At 37.4% G+C, this 19807-nt stretch overlaps 1 protein-coding gene across 1 annotated transcript in view; it reads right to left on the bottom strand.

Moving 5' to 3' along the window:
• Positions 1-19807, bottom strand: part of COL14A1 (collagen type XIV alpha 1 chain) — a 113762-nt gene that overhangs the window by 59034 nt on the left and 34921 nt on the right. The window contains exons 6-16 of the mRNA XM_088533300.1: positions 19554-19673; positions 18138-18302; positions 17544-17705; positions 16020-16171; positions 15111-15240; positions 11377-11522; positions 9892-10021; positions 6472-6611; positions 4883-5009; positions 3915-4054; positions 844-976 (exon numbers count right to left, since the gene is read on the bottom strand). Of these exons, the coding sequence (XP_088389426.1) occupies positions 844-976; positions 3915-4054; positions 4883-5009; positions 6472-6611; positions 9892-10021; positions 11377-11522; positions 15111-15240; positions 16020-16171; positions 17544-17705; positions 18138-18302; positions 19554-19673 (1545 nt within the window). The remainder of the gene's footprint in view (positions 1-843; positions 977-3914; positions 4055-4882; positions 5010-6471; positions 6612-9891; positions 10022-11376; positions 11523-15110; positions 15241-16019; positions 16172-17543; positions 17706-18137; positions 18303-19553; positions 19674-19807) is intronic.

Raw genomic sequence — 19807 nt, 5'->3', positions numbered from 1 at the left:
TTCAGATACCAACTATTTTAGAGATGGCATGAGAAGCATTTGTCAAGAAAGAAGAGAGAGAGATTAACATCTTCAGGGCAATGTTTTACTGCAGACTATAGTAGAGACTGTTCAAGAGGAGCAGTTGCATCTCCATTTGCATCTAACCCAACTATATCTGGCTCAAATCAGGACCCCACTCACATTTGGTAAAGCACTTACTTAAACACATGCACAAAGTAAAAAATATATTTCCTTACTAAACAGCAATGGATTTAAATATATGACTAAGTATACCATTGAACTCTGGCAACCTAAAGTAGCTAAAGTAGCCAGGCACTGATTCAGTTATGAGCTGTAATATTACACTGAACTCAAATTTAAATTTTATTTTTGTTACTTCCATGCTAATTATCTCAGGTATTAGCGTAAACTTCCTGGATCACTATTAGAGCCAGTGAGTATAAACTACAAAAATAGGATGGAAAAAGACATGGTGTAAATGCCAAACATTTTCAAGGAAATTCTTGTAAACTCTTTGCTTTAAAACATTTATTCCCCAAACAGAACCTAATATAGCTTCTAACAAGGAACGCTGTTCCATGACTAAATATTGAAATATAGAATGAAAGATTCAAAAGGCCACTGCTCAGAGAGGGAGCCCCATCATCTTCTTGATTCAATGCCAACTATAAGATGATATTTAATAAGAAAAGCAAAAAATACAGTCAGCAGAGCCTTGGTAATAAATCACCATATTCTTCAATATTAGAGATACTCAAAGGCTGACTATATCTTAAACATAAGATTTATGTATTAAATTTTAAAAGCTTTTAAAATTTATTATCAATATCTTTTTCTTACATGTAGCTCCAAGAACAGCAACAGCTTCACTTTCACTTTCATCATCAAAAACTGCCAGCAAAGAAACTTCATATTCTGTGTTGGGCAACAAACCTTCAATAACATGAGTGTCTATGTCTCCCTTTAAGACAACCTACAAAAATAGAACAAGTATAAAAGAAAGGAGTTCTGTGTTTGATTAATTTATACAAGTAGATTGAAGTTAAGTAAGTAACTCACAGAGAACTACACTCCAGTTTGGCCAGATAATGTATTAATCATACTGGAATAAGAAGTAATTCAGATGAAGTTTTAAAAAAAAAACATTTAAAACGTATTTATTATTTTATTGCTGGCTTGATTGTTCCAAGGTGCAATCTTAGACTTTTACTTGCAGCTAACTAATTTTTAAGGCTCCCCATGTGCATTTCATTTGAAAATAATCCCTGAAAGTCACTGATGAAAGCAATGTCATGCTAGATCAACTTTAGTTTACTTTTCTACCATTCGAGCATCATTACAGCAAACATACTCAGCAATCCCACGGCACAGCAAAATGTATTGTTTCTATACTTACCATACAACTACCTATGTTCAGGCTTTCAAATTTTCCACGATCTCTAAAGCAGCAACATTAATATAATATCTTGGCACTTTCAAAAGGCAAAAACATGCTGCCATTAGCTAATGTAATTATAATCTAACTTACATTTCCACACATTTAAAATGTTACTCTTGGGGGAAAAAAAAGACTCTGCAAACACTTGTACAAATGCAAAAGGTTATTAACTCCCCGCCTTCCAGCTGCTTTGGGTTATTAGACTGTCTCCCTCGCAGTGGCGGCCCAGCACCTCAGCAGTGGTTCCCTGCTCAGCAGAACGTCACCTCTGACAGTTTATGCAGTGGGTCTTTGCTGGTGCTTTACTAGGTCTCGTTACTAGGAAACTATGGGAGATGTTTTGCTGATGAGCTTGCTGTATGTTGTGGAGTTTTACATAATAAATTTCCTTTACTTTTTACCTACTACACCAGCAGACTATTCACATATGCAACATCAACTGTAAGAGGAAGGTTTCATTTTTGGATTTCTTTTTTTGTTTTGTTTTGCAATATTTTATTGGAAAGGATCAACAGATAGGGTTGGAATCACAGGAAGGAAATACAAAGCAGAATACAAGAAACCTGAGCAATATCTCTAGTGAAATTTTGAAATTTTTGAGTGAGCATCTGTGTTCTCAGTAGGTATAAGTAAAATCTTCCCTTCCAGTTCCTTGGAGCCTCTAGCCAAGTATGAATATTCTATAAATAATTATCATTTTATTTGTGACTTCGGCATCCTTTCTGAAGCATAACTTCTATCAGCCTCCACTTCCTGCTAATTTATCCCACAGAGAAGAACACAAAAAAGAAGAACACAAGGTAATGCACTTTCAAGCAGAGAGGACAAATACCAAGCAGAGCAAGAATATCCCACACAAAAGTATAACAACACACGCTCTCCATCTACTTTAACCTGTAAATATAAGGCCGCTCTTGAAAATCTTATTCCAGCCCTTTATTGCTAACTCTGCCATGTGGCTGAAGTAGCTGCGAGGTGTGTAATTCTCATCACCACTCCATGACCCCACTCAGCTAATTGGCAAGCCGGGTCTTGGAAGAAAGAGAGGGAGCGCATGTTGTTTCTCTGCATGACTGATCATTTAGCTGGGAAAGAAGTTTAAAGAGGCAACAGCCTGGGGGGATTGTGCTATCCTTGGCCTGACCCTGTTAGAGAAGTCATGCAAGCAAAACAAGAAAGCAGCTTGGGTATTTTTAATATTTCAGAACACAAAAATATGAGGGCCTCCAGCAGTTCTTAATGAATGAACTGAGAGAGTGGAAACTTAAAGAGTTCAAATACTTTGTGAACTTAAAAGTTCAAATATTATGTGATATCATAAATCCCACAACAAAACATATATGAATTAAAGGGATTATTGGCAACTACTCTCTGGAAATTAACTCAGAAGCAAATCAGTCCATCTATTGCAGGAGAAATTGTAGGGGATGACTTGTGTCAACTCACTCATCTACAAATTCCTTCTTTTCCTCACTCCCTCCTGTAATTCCTTTCAACAGTTCATGGGACTACTTCTTGCCAGGTGGACAGAAGGCAAGAAAAAGGCTAGGCTAATTTCCAGAAAAAAATGCCACAAAACCTAGTCCAAACAGACCACTTCCTGTTCTAATGAAAGAAAAAATGATGCATGAAACCTAGGCCCAGCAGCAGCATGCCCTGTGGGGACACATTGCTGATGTGGCCCCTCTTCACAATGCAGATGCTTAGAGAAAGAGTTGGAGAGGGTATATGAAAGTGAGAAATAGAAGAGAGGGGAAAAATAAAGAGAGAATAAAGAAAAAAAGAAAAGGGAGGAGGGAATATGAGACAGCCTATGACAGAAGAAAATTTGGGAGAGGGATTTATTTGGGAAAATAGCTGGAAAAACAGAAAAGTCTGAGGAGATGACAAAAACAGCCTACTGTAAAAATGGTACTGTAGGGCAGATGCACAGAGATCTAGAGCAAGACAGAAGCACAGAGGCCTAGAAAAATACAGCATTGGCAGGAAAAAGAGAAAGAAAAATCACAAAAAGGAAAAACTTACTATATGCAAATGTTTCCTTCTGTAAAGAATGGTTTATAGCTAAAGCTTAGCAAGGGATTTTATTGTGGACAGCTTATTAGACAAATTGGAGCCCCATCTGAGGCTATGCCAACTCTCGCTCAGCCACGTTCTTCACAGCAAAACAAAGAATATGACCCTCTGAAAACTGAAGCTGTACAGAAGAGCAAAGGTAGGTCTCTAGCAATTGGTATATTAAGGATTAGATTGATTACTTGGTAATTAATATTCTTCTTTCCCTACCTCTTCAAAACAAAGTGGAATATTGGTTTGATTTTACTTCAGAGAGCTTTGTAATGGGGCAGATTCTTCTCTCAGTGAGTAAACTGGCCACACTTAGCTGACAACAATTAAGAGTTCGCAGCACACGTGTCCTCAGAGTATAATTCCCTCTTCCATTTCACCCGCTTGGAGACTCCAAGTAACTCACCTCTTCAGGTTTCCCCCCAGCCAAAGGAATCCATGCCAATCTGTAAAAAGCGATATCTGAGGAGGTAGGTATCCAGCTGACCCTAAAACTATCTGTTGATGCTTCCTCAATTTCCAAATGCTGGGGAGCTGGAACCTTTTCTGCAAAATATTACACAAAGGAGTGTGAATTATTTTCTGAAATCTACCTAGACAACAATATCGGGCAGAAACCGTTTTACCAGTAGCTTTTTAGGAAGTATATAACATCAGAGGTAGCTAGTAAAAATGCTGCTGATTCTTTGCCTGTTTACTGTACTCAGGGAAGCATTTTCACAACTGGAGGAGGGGTACCCCATAATACGTGCTCCATATGTACTCCAAGCACATGCATTAAATCCTCCTCGTTCTCTCTCTATTGAAAGAGCTCTATGAATCCCTCATTCCATCTCCTTACTCAGACCTCTGTGCACCATGTACTTTTCCTTCCCCTCAGACCCTGCCCTTGCGAGGGGCTCTTAAGGAGGTTTCGATGTCTTAGATTTTCTCCTTCGGGTGTTCCAGATTCTTCCCCCATATTTAAGGTTCTACCCATTATTGCCTACATCATTCATTAATTAGATGCATGATTCAAAATTCACCACATTTCAGATAAATGCTATCATGTTGAAAGCTGCTTCAGAAAGCTGTGAAGACAGCTGTTCTACCTCCTAAATGGAACAAAAGATGCTTTTAAAATGGCTGATTCTGCAAACACTGAAGAAATAAATCTTATCTACACATATGTGTTCATGGTGTCAAAGCTTCCTCATCCATGAGTGAGGATGAAACTGGCCTCATAATAAGGGAGCTCCAATTAAACGAATTGTAATCACTCCATACATTCGAATCCACAGTCAGAGACACTTCTGTTACTGAGCTTATTTTCCAATAAAGTAAGTGAATACCAAAATTCTTCTTGGAAAGTCTCAACAGTTCAGCAATACTTACTTGTTGTAAAGCTGCCAGTAAGTGGCTCAGACTGCCCTTCATTATACAGGGAGAAAATAGCAACAGTATATTCTGTAAGGGACGTCAGACTTTCTAGAGTATGTGTTGAAACTCGATCAACTTCCACCTATAGAAAATATAACTTGCAGTAAATATTGATCATATTTAGGAATACGGAAATAAAATTGCTTTACAGCATCAATCTCTGAAATTCTTCTGGGTAATAGAGAAAATGACATGCAATTAGGAAAGAAATTCTGTGAAATTATGAACAAAGATAAATTCAGGGTCACAAAACCTGGCAAAATCCAGTAAAAATAGATCTTTCTATTGATGAAGAACTAGGGGGGGAAAAAAGGGAGAATATAGCCTTAGTAAGTTGTAAGTAAGGGAATGTGAAAATAGAAGAAACTTCCTGGGCTCTCAAACCCAATCATTTGCTATTATGAAGAAGTGTTGCATAAACCATTATGGTTAGTATTTGTCAAGATAAAAGATGACAGTTTCATCTGGTGTCTATCCAGAACACAGTTAACATGACTTTGCAGGAGATATAGAACTCAAAGCTGTATAAACGTGCAGTGTATCAGCCCAAATAACCAGTGTCATTTTAGCTCAGCACAACAGGAAAAACGATACCAATCCAAAGCAAACAAAGAAAATGCCACCTGTTCTTTCAGTGGACATAAAAGAAGAGCTAAGAACTTGGTATAAATCTACTGAACATTAATTACAATATAAAGTATATTAAAGCAAGCCTGAGAAGTTCAAACCTATCTTACCTATCTTATAGATAAGAAAGACAATGGAACTCCCAGCAAAAACCATAAATATATACAGCTACTATTAAAGATTTTTTGGTGGGAGGGCTAAGGAATATATTACAACTTATTTTTAATAGATCTGGCCTGTTTTAATAATCAAACTGACTTACAGACGTCATTTTTCTAAAACTGTTTTCTACTTATTTCTATATACCATTTCATTTTTCTTTCTATCAAAGAACTCATGTTGCTAACAGCTATTAAAAAACCCCTTTAGTCACAAGGCAAATGTCATATCGCATAACTAAATAATTAAATTGCAAGAATCCAAGTTAGAACTAATTGGCATCATCCTGTCGTCATTCTATGCAAGGAGAGTCAATTTTCTCTCCAATATACAACTACAGCAGCAAATGTAATAAAGTATAGTGAAGCTTTCAGATAGTCTTTTGGAATAAGCTTTATATAGGAAACAAGGCTCTGGAAGCCTTGTTATCTGGACTGAATCAAGAACAAGTATTTCCACACGAAACATTTAGTCAAGTTCACAAATTATTACTGACTTGAGTAGTTTCCTTCAGTCTGCAAGTGCAAGTTATGGTTGCTCTGGCATATAAAGAGTTTAGAATACTTTGCCCATCTATCTGATGCACTTCAAATATATATCCCATATTAAGCAAACTGTTGTTTGCACTGAATTTCAGAACTCGTTAGTAAATCTTTTATTGCAGCTTTCAAGTTAATGTTTGTTTGTAAAGGCTACCTTTAACAATTAAGGAAGTTTGAGGAGGTCTGAGATGGGCAAGAAAAGAGCTAATAATTTACCTCATTGGTTTCTGTTCCATCTGTTTTAACGTACATGATGCGATAGCCCTTTACATTTGCGGAAGCAGCATCCCATGTTAGCTTAGCACTGCTGTGTCCAACATCAGAAAATTTCAAGTTTGTTGGTGGACTTAGAGGCACTTGAAAAGGAGAAAGATAAAACCACGAAAATGACTCCAAGTTTAATTCGCGAAACATTTTATGCCTTGCAAACAAACAGCATATTTTCCATTAAAAAAAATCATACCGCTAGGTAATAAGGCTAATAAAAGAGCATATGATTAATTCAGACTTGCATCAGGCAAAGTACTGATGTGAATCCCTTTATTAAAGAAAACATACACGATCTCTACCTCAGTAGGACTCACAGACAGTAGGACAGTATCTCAGCAGGACTACCTCACTAGTCCTTACAGACCGTTAATGTGGTTTTAGTTCTTGGCTAAAACTGAATCTACAGCCTTGATAAGTGTGTCTCAGTTAATACTGAACGGAAAGAAATTAGGTTCCTGCTCTTTGTGGGTGTCATGGCTGGATTTACCCAGCACAATACTTTCCATAAGTACGTGCGTGTGCTTGTAAATCAACCTAATTCAACTAGATCTGTACCCCATATGTGTTTGTTTTCTGTAAGTCTTCAAACAAAAATATTTGCTGGCAGGAAAATTTTGGCAAAACACTTTTTGAATCCCTAGAAGTCCCTGCTATAGGGTAAGTTTAAAAGATTTTGTTTTATCCACCTCTACATACTCTTTCCACTTCTATTGCATACTGGGACCCTTCAGAGGACTGTATTTAGTGAAGCTGTTTCCTAAAAAGAATCCCAGTTAAAGCCATATTTATATACCATGTACTCTTCGACTGGGACCTACTAGAGGGAAAAGGGGCCATGCAAGACAGTCTCTGACTGCTTCCAGTTTTCTCTCACACCAGAAGAAAATACTTTGTGTTGTCTCTGCTGCTGTCAGTAGCAGTTCTGAATTAGCCCAACATCTGGTGATTTTCTCTGAATTTTGAAATGTATCCCTATCCTTTCCTGCACACACAAGCATATAAATTTTCACCAGTCTATGTGGATAAAGAAACCGCAGAATTTCCAAAATGGTTTTCCCCATGCAAGAGAAAAAAGGAAAAAATAAAAGAAAAAACATGTGTATCATGGATTCTTTAACAAGGCCACATGTATTGATCCTGAATCCTCAAGCAGACACCTAACCAGCTTAGGAACAAACAAGTCAACTTGGCTATGAGGGAAAAGATCGCAAGAACAGATCAGAATTTCAGATGAGTTTGCCACACGTTCTGGCACTCAGTATATTCCTCCGAGTCCAGCGAAGGCAGTATCACGTGCTGGCTCTCCTTTCTGCTTTCTGTCCGTTGTGGAATGCACCTCATTTCACCAACAAGGCCCTACCACAAAATACTCCAGTCTCGGTTCTTTCTTTTTGGAGCCCATTCCCTTGCCAACAGCGCTCGCGACCAGACAGACCGTCCTGCTGCCAGAACTACATGGCATTTACGGCAAGTCTTGGATGAATCCAGTTCCCCCTGCCCCCTCCCTGCCCAAATACCCACCCAGAATAAACTCATTGATCAGGACTTGGCATAGAGAGAGGTTTTGCTACAGCGACTGCGATGAAAAATTGCAGAATAATACGGTCTAAATACAGAGTATCTGATACAAGTAAAGGTATTGCAAATTAGGCAGGTCACTCTCAAACCTGGAAGAAAATATGAAGTAGCCTATTCTTTATTTGGAAGGCAGAAATGAACATACTGGGGAAAAAAAATGAAAGGAAAAAAAGTTTAAATCTGGATATATGGATCCAGAGAGGAAAATACCACTGATCACAGACCATGTGTGACAGGTATGTTCACTAAGAGCTTGCCTTCCTTCCAACCTGACCCACTGCCTCGTGAAGCAAAGCCTGCTGGAAGAAGACTTATTTGAATAACTACATAGGCAAGGTTCATAGAGAACCATCAATCTACTTTCCTATAACAGTCCTAAGACCAGAGAGAGTTGGTTGCACTGAGTCACCATCAAAATAAACGAAGGTTGCAGGGTGATTAGTTTTGCTTTTATTCTGGTCTGGTACAGTAATGATGATGGGGCTGACTAGCTTCTGTGATCAAACCCTGCCGTCATGGATCCTCGGGTTGTGCCAATGCATCTGGAATTTGCATGTGATATTCCATCCAACATGCTAGCCTGGTTTAGAGCTGTGCAGCTGCCAAGATCATATGACACGAGGTGAGTTCAGGCTGGCATAGCCATAAATTACATGAACTACTGTTCAGGATGAGTAAGACAGAAATTGGGCAGATATTGACTAAACAGAAAAAAAAAGAAAGAATGAGAGATGAAAAAAAGAAAAGAAAGGAAGACAAGGAGGAAAGACAGACTTTGCTCGCAATGTTATGAATCTTTTATACCCATTTCAAGTCCACGGATACGACCCTGTTGCCTTAGCACGGGATTTGCACTTGTCTCTCTTCAGCTGTTCTCCAAGAGAGGACCCAGTGCAAACAGCAGTTCTGCAGCTTCTTCCATCATTACTGACTTCACAGGCAATTCCTCTGCTGTTTCTTTTCCTCATGCTTGAATTTGCACCCTTTATATTTAAGTACCTTGAACACTTGACTACTCATGCTAGCAGGGCAAAACAAGAGGTAGTCACCACTTGACTCATGGGAGTAGTGGAGATGTCACTGAACGCAGACCCAGAAATATCCCAGCAGCACAAATGCCTGCTTTCAATTCCTTTGTCTTCCAAATGCTGAGGCTATTTAGAGAGCTGCCATACAGCCCTGTCTTCTGCTAACCGTACACAACACTTAGCTGGCCAAGCTCTTGCTCCTTATTAAAAACACACCATCTATCATGAGCATGCAGACACTTCCAATCCCTCATTTACCAGATGTTCGGCAGTGGGGGTTGGAGAGAAGTCTTCTCTCTGCTTTTTTTCCCCCCTCCTCTGTAATGACTACTGCAGAGCCAAAGGAATAAATTTCTCCATCTGAGCACTCTCCCACACACCTGGTTCTCCAACTACATGAGTCTAAACACAGCAGTCCCAATTTAGCTCTATGTTATAACAACACACAATATTCATTTATCTTCAGCAAGTTCAAAAAACTCTGTCATTAGCCTTAAACCAACAGGGATATTGGTAGAACCAATGCCAATAAGAGAAATCAACAGAAAAAAAAATATTTTGTGGAAATTTATACAGGCTGAGCTTATCAGTTAAGTATTAACATTAAGAAACTACACAGTCATCCCAACTAAGGCACAGGCAAGACCTCCTCCAATGGACTATTCCAATGAGATTTTAAAATCAGATGTCTGTTCTAATATGTACAGAATTTTCTGAAGTTTTATTAACACTTAAGTGACTATACATATGTACTACCCACATGTAGTTTCTTGTCCTGTAAGGGGATCACTAGCTTCTTCTCCAAACATGGCGTAAACTGTGACTGTGTATTCCGTATTTGGCAACAGTCCATCCAGCTCAAGATCTGTTGAGGTCTCCCCGATTTTTATCTAAAAACAGCATGAATGAAAAAAGACACATAATTTCTGAATTAGTTCATTATAGAGAAAAATGCTATTTATGCACTTAAATTAGGCATGTGATCAAATACTTTGCTGAGCCAAGGCTTTGTCTGATACTGTGCCTATGGTACTTGGCCCAAGATTTTAGGATTGTGCACAACAACCAAAACATCAAAACTGGCAAAAAGTCAACATGCAGGTAAGAAGAATTTAAAAGCAACCCATCCCATTAGCAATGACAGAACAGCCTCCTCTGCAGAACCTGCCGCTACTAAGCCCATTTCATTCACAGTTACACCTTGTCTGTCTTTAGTCTGTTATAAAACAAATGTTTTCCGCTCAGAGGAAGGCTCAGATTTGCTCTTTGCTACTTAACCTGTGTATCATTTTCCTCCTCCACCTCCACTGAGTGCCACATAAAGGGCGAGTGATTTATCTAATATGAAAAAATATGTATCTTTTAGTGGGGTGAGGCTAAATCTTCCTGATTCAGCTAGTTTTCAGAGAGGCCCCATTTTTAACAGGATTGCATGCTCATAGCCACTCATTTAGCAGAGAACACAAGTCTGTGCAAGATCTTGGTAGCTTCCTACCCCATTTCCACAAGTTTGCATGCCCTTGCATGCTTTGCAGTGTTCTTGCTCAGACAAAGACTTTAAACAATCTTAATTTTATGTATAGAAACCAGATAAGTCAACAACAATTTAAATCCTATTCCAAAGATTCCACTGGAACTATGCTAGTCACTTACTTAAAAGATATTTTTAGAAGGAAAAGACAGCACAAAAGACAGAGTCCAAACTTACACTGTCACTAAATATACTAAGAAGAACGGACTTATATATTTTTTTAAGAATCATCTCTGATTGAAAATACCATTTTAAAATTTGCAAATAAAATTTGGACAAAATAAAGAGAAAACCAATAAGTGCAATATCTTATAATTTAATTTACTTTCAAAGGTCCTGATGAGAACAAAGGCTAAACTTCATAGTATTCTAATAGCACATTCATTAAAAAAAAAAATCTTTTTTTTTGGTGTTTGTTTTACATGATGATACAATATCACCTCATGTATGACTTCAAATGCCCCCCTTAATTCTGCTGAAATAGTGGCATTTTTATATGACAATGAAAGAAATCAGCAATTGACTGGTACTTGCCCTCTGTTCAACAAGTCGTTAAATACATTACTTCAAATTACATATATACCTTTCTTCAAGAGGTCGTTGAGAAAAGACTATGGCTGCTAAAGTTGGAGGTTAAAGGTCTTGTACTATTTTATTCTTTAAAGTATTTTTTTTTCAAATAATTACTAATCAAATCAAAGCTAAATACATCACCTCCTTTTCATCTGCTGCCAATCCCTCTGTCAGGGGAGCGTACAGGATCATGTAACCGGTGGCACCCGCCACTCCAGTCCACTTGGCTCTCATGCTACTCTGAGACACATCGTACAACTGCAGATTCGATGCCGTTGGCAAGGCAACTACAGTGGAAACAGAGACAGACAAGTCAGTTGTCTCATTTGAAGAACCAGCAATTTTTCAGATGGTTCATTTTACTCCAGGAAACACAAAGGAAAATGTCTATTTCCAGGCATGGAAGTGCCCTCTATTTATCACAGCTAGGAAGAGCTGATTAGGACCTATAAGACTGCAGAATTAGGGATCTATCAATTCTACTGCCAAGAGAGAGCTGCTCCTTACAAGGTGTTTCAGGTCTCTGTCCTACCTGGCTCTGAACATTTCAAGCATAAGAATTTCTGTTCTTTAGGCACCAATGACCATGGTCAGACCTCACACCCCATTGCCCTTATCTCCAAGAGGGAGATGCTGGCTAATGAAGAATGGCAGAGCTGCTATTAGAAACAAGTAGTCGTTTATTCTGAGGTTTTTTGAGAGCCATAAGACAAGACACAGTTAGGAGGAAAAGCTGAATGAGTTGCAAATGGAGAAACACTTTGATTACAACAGTTTCAAGTTTAAGGACCGGTCTATCCAAACCCACTGCAAGGTTTATTGTGTCAATGGGATTAAGGAAATGTGAGCAGGATCACCTATGACAAATGATACTGAAAACTAATCCAATGAGTGTAACTGTGCAGGTTGAGTGAAGCTGAAACATTGTATTAGACATTTACTTGTGAGGTTCTGGCACTGATTCTAGAACACAGTCCTGTTCTGAACGCCTCTTTGTATCTCTCTAAGTCTTTAGAGCAGCATTTTGCATTTTTCTCATTTTTTTCCTGCTAAAAGAGAAATGCCCCCAGGCCTTCCCACTGCCATTCCACCACGGATGAATTCCAAGTAATTATCTAGTCACTAGGGAGATACAAGGGACCTTTGGCTGCTCCTCTGGAACTTCTACACTGAGATTGTCCCTAAAAATGAATCAAGTAGTCTAAAAGCATGGGGTAGTTGGCATTTAATATAAATCCTCTTCTATTAGGAATGCTGAGAACCTGTCAGAAGCTGGATGTTAAGATTCTCCAAGGCTCCGCTCTGCATGCTTCTAAATAATCTCATCTGCAAACACAAATTCAGCTACCAATTCTAATTATGATGCTAATAATTCACAGATCTTCTCCAAGCTCCTTCTCCAGACAAAAATAGCAGCCTGTCTAGCTGACATCTCAAAGGAGTTGTTCATCTACTATACATTCAACAGGCTTTAACAGAGCTCTCAGTTCCATATACAAATCATGCCAGCATTGTTCTTTCTTGTCCACTGAGCCTGTTCACTCAGACTGTTGTTCAGGCCTGTGAACCTGGGCTAAATTTCAACGCAGGCCTCTCTTCAGATTTCCACTTCCAGGTTGCGCATGCATCTTAGTAACTGTTGTGCAGAACACCTCTTGTATGTTAACATCTATATTCATTTGGCAGAAATAAAATGAAACGCAAAACCTTCATCACATCAGGTCCTTTTCTTTGACACTGGCAAACTTTATCACATCATGTTCAAAATACTGCTGGGTTCTCAGCCCACTGATTTGACTAACTCCTCATTTTTAATCTGTCCATCACTTCATGTTCTCTATTGCAAGGGAAGCTGCTAATCCTCACTTTCAATTCTTTCACAAACTACCTCTTTTTTATTTAAATCCCTGCTGATGTGTTAACTTCTACTCGCATAAAGACTCTATCACACACACATGCTAAAATTGTAGACAAACAGCTAATACTTTCCTGCACACTTTCCTGACAGTAAGGGGATGCTACCAGTAATTATGTTCAATTTTACTTCATTCTTCTCCTTCAGGGATCTTCTTGAACCTCCAATATCTACAGAAATAAACTGATTTTGCTGGAGGCAATCTGAGGACACTTTTTACCACATCATCTCATTCTTGTTCAAGCTGCCCCAGGATCACAGGAAAGCTATCCTCAGCAGGCCTCTTCCTTAGCTTGGTTCTTCAAATCTAAAGAAAAGTAGCCTCTTTCTAACTCATGGCCTCAACAGCGACTCCTAGACACATTAGAAATTAAAGAAGGGGTGTCTTCTCCTGGAATTTTCAGCTAAAGGGATGAGATTATGAAATATGAATCCATTAGAGAATGCTTAGCTGTGTTTTTAGCAGTTACTTGCATATTCTAAGAAAATCATAGGGATAAGTTAAACTAGGAGTATACTGAAAAAGATATAGAGTAAATTAATACGGAGAAAAATATATTTGCAATAAATTAGAATATGAATGCATTTCATATTAATTCAAGTTAGAAGTGACTGCTAAATGAGAAACATTTCTAAATAATTCATGCATATTAAGTGCATTTATTAAGACTTAAAACTCTTGTAAGTTATTTTCAATGTCCTATACAAGCAAATGTGTTTGTTAGTTTTCATATTTGTGGTTAATTTTTATCTGTCAGTGTCAGGAAGTGTCACTGTCACAGGAAGGCAAGAGCATAAACTACAGTTTTACACAGCTTTTACACAGTTTTTTTCTCTTATCCGCTAGGATAGGAGAAAATACTTTCAAATTGTAGATATTGGATGAGGTGGAATGATTAATACTTGCACAAGTCAAACTATTCTTTCTGACACACTCTCAAGGATGCCTGTAGTGCTTGATGCCTCATGACCTTGGGGTGTGATCTGATCGTATCTCAGCAAGGCAGCAGGGCTGGGCTCCGTCAGAACTTGAATAGGTGACTTCAAAGGAATACCAGATGCAAAAGGAAATGAGGCTGTTGGCTCAGTATGTGACTCCTTTCTCTCCAAGTCAATAAATTAACTAGTTCCTAACACTGTGTCATGGTGTACAATAACTATGGAGCTGACATTTTATTGGAAAGAGGCAGAAAATAAAGGCTCAAACATTTTGGGAAAGATGCATTTCAATTTCTTTTCAGATCGATATTAGTACTGACTTCCTGGCTGAATCCCAAATTTAAAAAACGTTTTGTCTAACTTAAATCAAATTTCTAGTTTTAACTACCAAAATTTTTATTACCTTCCTAATGGCTAACACATTGCTAAAGAAAATGGCTGCATTTTGTATGCAAATACATTAAATTTATATAAGCTATAACAGCACGTTATCTCAGATGCTAACATGGCTTCTACTGTAAAATCCCAAACTGTAAACATTCCTGTTCTAACAATATTCTAAGTCTTCATTTTATGGATAGAAAATCAACAGGATCCTTGAGAAAGAAACTTCTTGAAGCTACCTTGAAATACTTGGCACAGGTGGAAATAACACACGTGTTTCTGTTCCCATCTAATCCTCCACTCACTAGATACTTTACAACCACAGGCCTCATTTATAATGTTTGGCTCTAGAGCCAAAGTTCAGGAGTATTCTGATTTAGGGCTCAGGACAACTAACTTCAATGTTGAACTCAGAGATGAATAAAAATTTTCTCAGTGTTTAAAGATACCCCCAGAGCATTTGGACTTAGGAACTTAGCCCAGAATTAATTCAGGCAAAAATTAAAGACAAATGCATTAAAAGGACTTAAACAAAAGAGAATTCCCTTCCGTAGCTCTTCTTCACAAAGACTATGTTTACACAATGTGATTAAAAGGAAATAGTCGCATCCATAGCAAATGTGATTAGGAGACTTACGTGTAGTTTCATTTCCACGAAGGCCCTCACTGGCAGCGTTTGAGTATATAGCAAATACAGCTATCTGGTATTCAGTTAAAGACATTAGGTTTTTCAGAATTGCTGTTGATGTGCTTCCGTCTACCACAACCTGTTTAGAAGAAAATTCAACTAAATATTCACAAAGCAAAATAACTGTGTTGCTACCTAATCAATTAATCTCAGTTTCAGACAAACAATACACTGACATTTAAGTATCCACATACTAAACTAATTCTTAAATCAAATTTGCTCTTGCTACCTTTGTGTACAATAGAGCATCTCAGAAAAGCACAGCAAGTAATTAAATGTCAGTACTCAGCTGACATGAAGTAGCCAGTTAGAACAAAGGAATTGCTTAGAGAAGTAAAATGCATGCAATGCAATTTAAGAGTGTGAATTGGACATTTTTTATATAAATACTAATAATAATCTTCATAAATTTCTGTAGTACTACATGTGGATATGAATACATACACATTCTATGTTTCTGGTATACAAATAAATAATGTCCGTAGTTAAATCCTTTTGCTTCTTTGCCTTTCCATTCATTTCTGTAAGTTGTCATCTGCAGCCAAAAGTTTCTTCTACTATATTTTTTTGCTCCTGTCTCCAAGGTTCCTGTAAATCCTATGTGATTAAATACACCTTTCTAAATTTCCAATGATCATTTGTAGCTATCCCGAATGTATAAAATACAGTTTTTCTTCTTAGGAGTATTTTTTTACAGAACAAAGCAGCCTGGCCATTGCCTATATTTAATCTTCATTCAATGTGACCACATCTCCTCCTTGGATTCAGAGGTGAATCTTAGGGAATTTCAGGATTTATTTAAATAAGTCTGTATATTTGCTGCTTGAGTAGTTGCTGAGGAACTTTCCCTCCTCTTACCTCTTCTGGCTGTCCTCCTCGAGTGGGATAGTACACAACTCTGTATTTTTCCACTCTGCCTGGCGCGTGGGTCCAACTAACCCGGAATCCTCTAGCTGTTACCTCAGATGTGACCAAATCTGTAGGAGCCCCAGGCGAAGCCTCAATTGTTCCTAGGTTAAAGACAACACAGGTATTTTATTCCCCTATGCAAAATAATTATTTGTTTTCTTGTAGTTGCTGAAGTTCTAAAGATTTCTCCTCATTAGAGATTCAAATTATTGGCTACTCTACCCTTACTTAGGTAACTCTCAACAGAAACAAATAACTAATGACTAGTGAATACTATACATTGAATTCTCATTGGGATTAAGCCTCCCCGGTCTGTATAGAAACCTTTATATGAAGATGACGCAAAAATGCAAAACTAAGCGTTTCTTTCCTTTCTCCCTTTGTTCTTCCTTTCTTCTCCCCCTCAGGTTGCTCTTTTTTCCAGTCATGAAAGACATCTCAGAACATCATAAACAGCTGTGGACCTATATTCTATGCTCTTTTACAGGGCCGGAAGTGATATGCTGATTGTCAGCAGACTGAAGTGATACAGGACATTTTCTCTTGCAGTCATTCCTTTCCAAGATGATGTTATATCTCTTTAGAGTTTTTCCATTCTCTCTCACTTCACTGCTCCCTTCTCCCACAAGACACAGCAAATATTCTGTATTTCCTCCAGTTTCCAGGTGAATGAAAGAGGGAAAAAGAAGTGAACCTTACTAATATACACTTTTTCATTGCACAGGTAGAATCATGCATGAAAATCAAACTTCTTTACCGACACGTTACAAGCTTATTGAAAAAAAAAGTCAAATTAGTATTTCTGTAATATAATAAGGTGACAAAACAAGCAGTCTGAACAAATTGGAGCCTTTCAGGAAAAAAAAATCCTTGAATAGGATTGTTTTTCTGACAAATAGCAACATTTTTATCACAGCTATTTCTTAGGTTCAGAAAAGCAAAAATTATTGTCATCAACTTCCTCCACAACTGCCTTTTCTTATACTCTATAAAATATAAAAGTATTTTAAAGAAGTAATAAATAATAAAGAGAATAAAATCCAACATCAGAAATGCACAAAGCAATTGCAAGGTTAAAATTTTGAAAACTTATGAGACAAAAGAAAAAAAGGCTGCAAATTCAGAAATGCAGAGCATAACAGTAAAAAAACCATATGCAGCTGTTATTTCAATTTACCCCCAAACTTCAATATTAAAAACTGCTTTTTCTTTAGCCATCTTATGAAAATGGCAGATGATTTTTTAAATTATTTTGCATTGTCAATACCATAGTATTTGACATTAAGAGCAAAAAAACAAAAATAGCAAAGGATAGGTCATCCACCAGGAAGGTAACTTCCCTGACAATGTACTTTCCTGACAGCAGAAGAAAATGCAGAATGAATGAAGTGCCAGAAGCCAGTTTAGAACTGCAGGTATTCAGAACAGGATTTGTGTTATAGCATCACACTAAGTTACACTAGTTCTATTTACCTTTGATTTCCTTTTCCTGTTCCTCTACTCTTGAGCACACAGTTCTGGTAAGACCTTCAACGATGGTGTGCATGAAGTTGAAGTCAGCAACGTTGTAGACATGCGTGCTGTCTGGTTCAGAGGCAATCTCTTTGAGTTCATTTATATCTGCGTTCTTTACACCTTTCATTAAAAAGAAAAAAGAAAGAAAACATTAGCAGCAACAACAACAACAACAACAAAAGAAAATTAATTTTGCTTGCACAGGGACTAATAAAAATGACCAAAAACCTATTATTTATATTGATTGTAATTACTCCAGATAGCTCTGTGCTTGACAGGTTACTTCATAATATTAATTCTCAACTTTACAAGCACAGTTTGCTTTTGTTTGTTTGGTTGTTTTTTTTTTTTTCCGTTGTCTCCTGATACATGTAATACTGCTAAAGTCTAGTTATAAAAATAATGAATCAAGGAACATTTTAAAAAAGATTTAAATTAATGACTATTTTTTGGATATACACTGACCAGAATACTTTCTAATATAGGACTGAAAACGGATAAATACAGTAGAGTGTAATGGGACGCAATAGATGGATATAGCAGAATACACACCAATTGCAAACAGTTCAATGCCAGCATCTCGTAGGTTTTTAGCAGGAGGGATAACATCATCTTGGGATTTCCCATCAGTGATCAATATGCCGATTTTAGAAACCCCAGGCCTTGCACCTGCTTCAGGCTTAAAGCTGTTTTCCAAAATGTAAGTTAAGGCAAGTCCTAAGAAAAGAAATATTTTAAAAGGCTTTAAAAGGAAGAAGTATTGGTTAATTTTGCTGATTTCATAGCACTTAGCAAAATTCTGAGAAATTTCTTACTGAAGAACAAGTACAAAAGAAGAGTGAATTAAACTAGTAATAGGAACTTATTCTAACTTGAATTGGTTACTGATATTCCTACGAACTCTTTTCTTTCTTACCCTAAAGAGACAGTAAGAATAGGAAGCCTGCTCTTCTTCTATATTGCTTGTATGAAATGTGGTCTAGAAAACATAATAAATCTCCATAACATGTAGAGTAAAACTGCATGTGTTTGTTTGTTATACCATTTTCAAGCTGAAGAACAGCTTATATTAAACTTAGTGAGAATCTGATGATAATAACTGCTAATTATTGCAAAGGACAGAAGAGAGGAATGACTGCACAGGGTTAACTTAGCTGTCCCAATAAAACCCGATAACTGAAAACTCCTACAGGTTCCTAACACATCTTCTAATATTCCTACGAGATAATCATGATCATTTTCTGCTTGCTCCCTCAGATTTGTGTCATTACTAGGATCATAATACAGTCTTTCTGTTCTCCATCTTACCTTAACCACCCCTTCCATGAAAATAAAATATACTAGAAAAGAAAAAGAGAACGTTTACACTTCTTTCTCCCCTCAAATTCCTCCTTTTAAATTGTCAGCAATTTACTTGAAGACTTGTCTGGGTCTTTAGGTCCATCATTCTCCTGCAAAAGCTGCTGCTCTGCTGATACTGGAGTTGTACTCAGAAATTGCATTTTTTCCACATTGACAAGCAATCCCCAACTACCTATCACTGGGAATCACCTGGGGCTTCATTGCTATAACTACCAAAAGGTCAACAGAAGTCTAAAAGTCTCAGATGATCATTTGCAAAGTTGCCATTGCCTCTTGTCAAGTATTAAAACAGCATTTTTTCCTTCTCCAGAATAAAGATTTGTGTAATAACAGCATGAATTGATTTTGCATTCTCTTCCTAACAACTAAAAGGTTTTACTGTATCCACAGAAAGTTTTATACATTTTGCTTTATGAGATCTCATCTTGGCTGGAAAGACTCCCAAATGAAGCCAACGAGATAGTCACTTCAGAGAGTTTTCAGAGACACTAAAATTGAAAGATTAAAGATTATTTCTATCTTTCGTAACAAGCACTTACAATTCTTAGTTTGTGCAGCAATATATATTTTTTAATAAAAAAGCTAAAGTTGAAAGACACATTGTACCTGTTAACGTATTTCCTCCCTTATATGGTAAATTACGGACTGCATCCAAAACAGCATCTTTTGTGCCGTAGGCATTCAAATGCCATTCAATCCGGGGATCACCACTGTACTGTGCAAGACCTAACAAACCAGAAATGAAGGTACTGCATTAGACAATAAGTATTTTTTTTTCAGATATTTACACTTTATGTACCAGGTTACCAAAAGTATGCCATCATAAACAGAAAACTGCCTATGTCGACTCCAAAAAACTG

This window comes from Tinamus guttatus, unplaced genomic scaffold, assembly GCF_059628265.1.
Source record: "Tinamus guttatus ecotype Peru unplaced genomic scaffold, ASM5962826v1 Tinamus_guttatus_pri_ptg000492l, whole genome shotgun sequence".
In the NCBI taxonomy this organism is placed as follows: Eukaryota; Metazoa; Chordata; class Aves; order Tinamiformes; family Tinamidae; genus Tinamus; species Tinamus guttatus.
The sequence above is the reverse complement of the archived record's forward strand: the minus strand, read 5'-3'. Positions and strand labels throughout refer to the sequence as shown.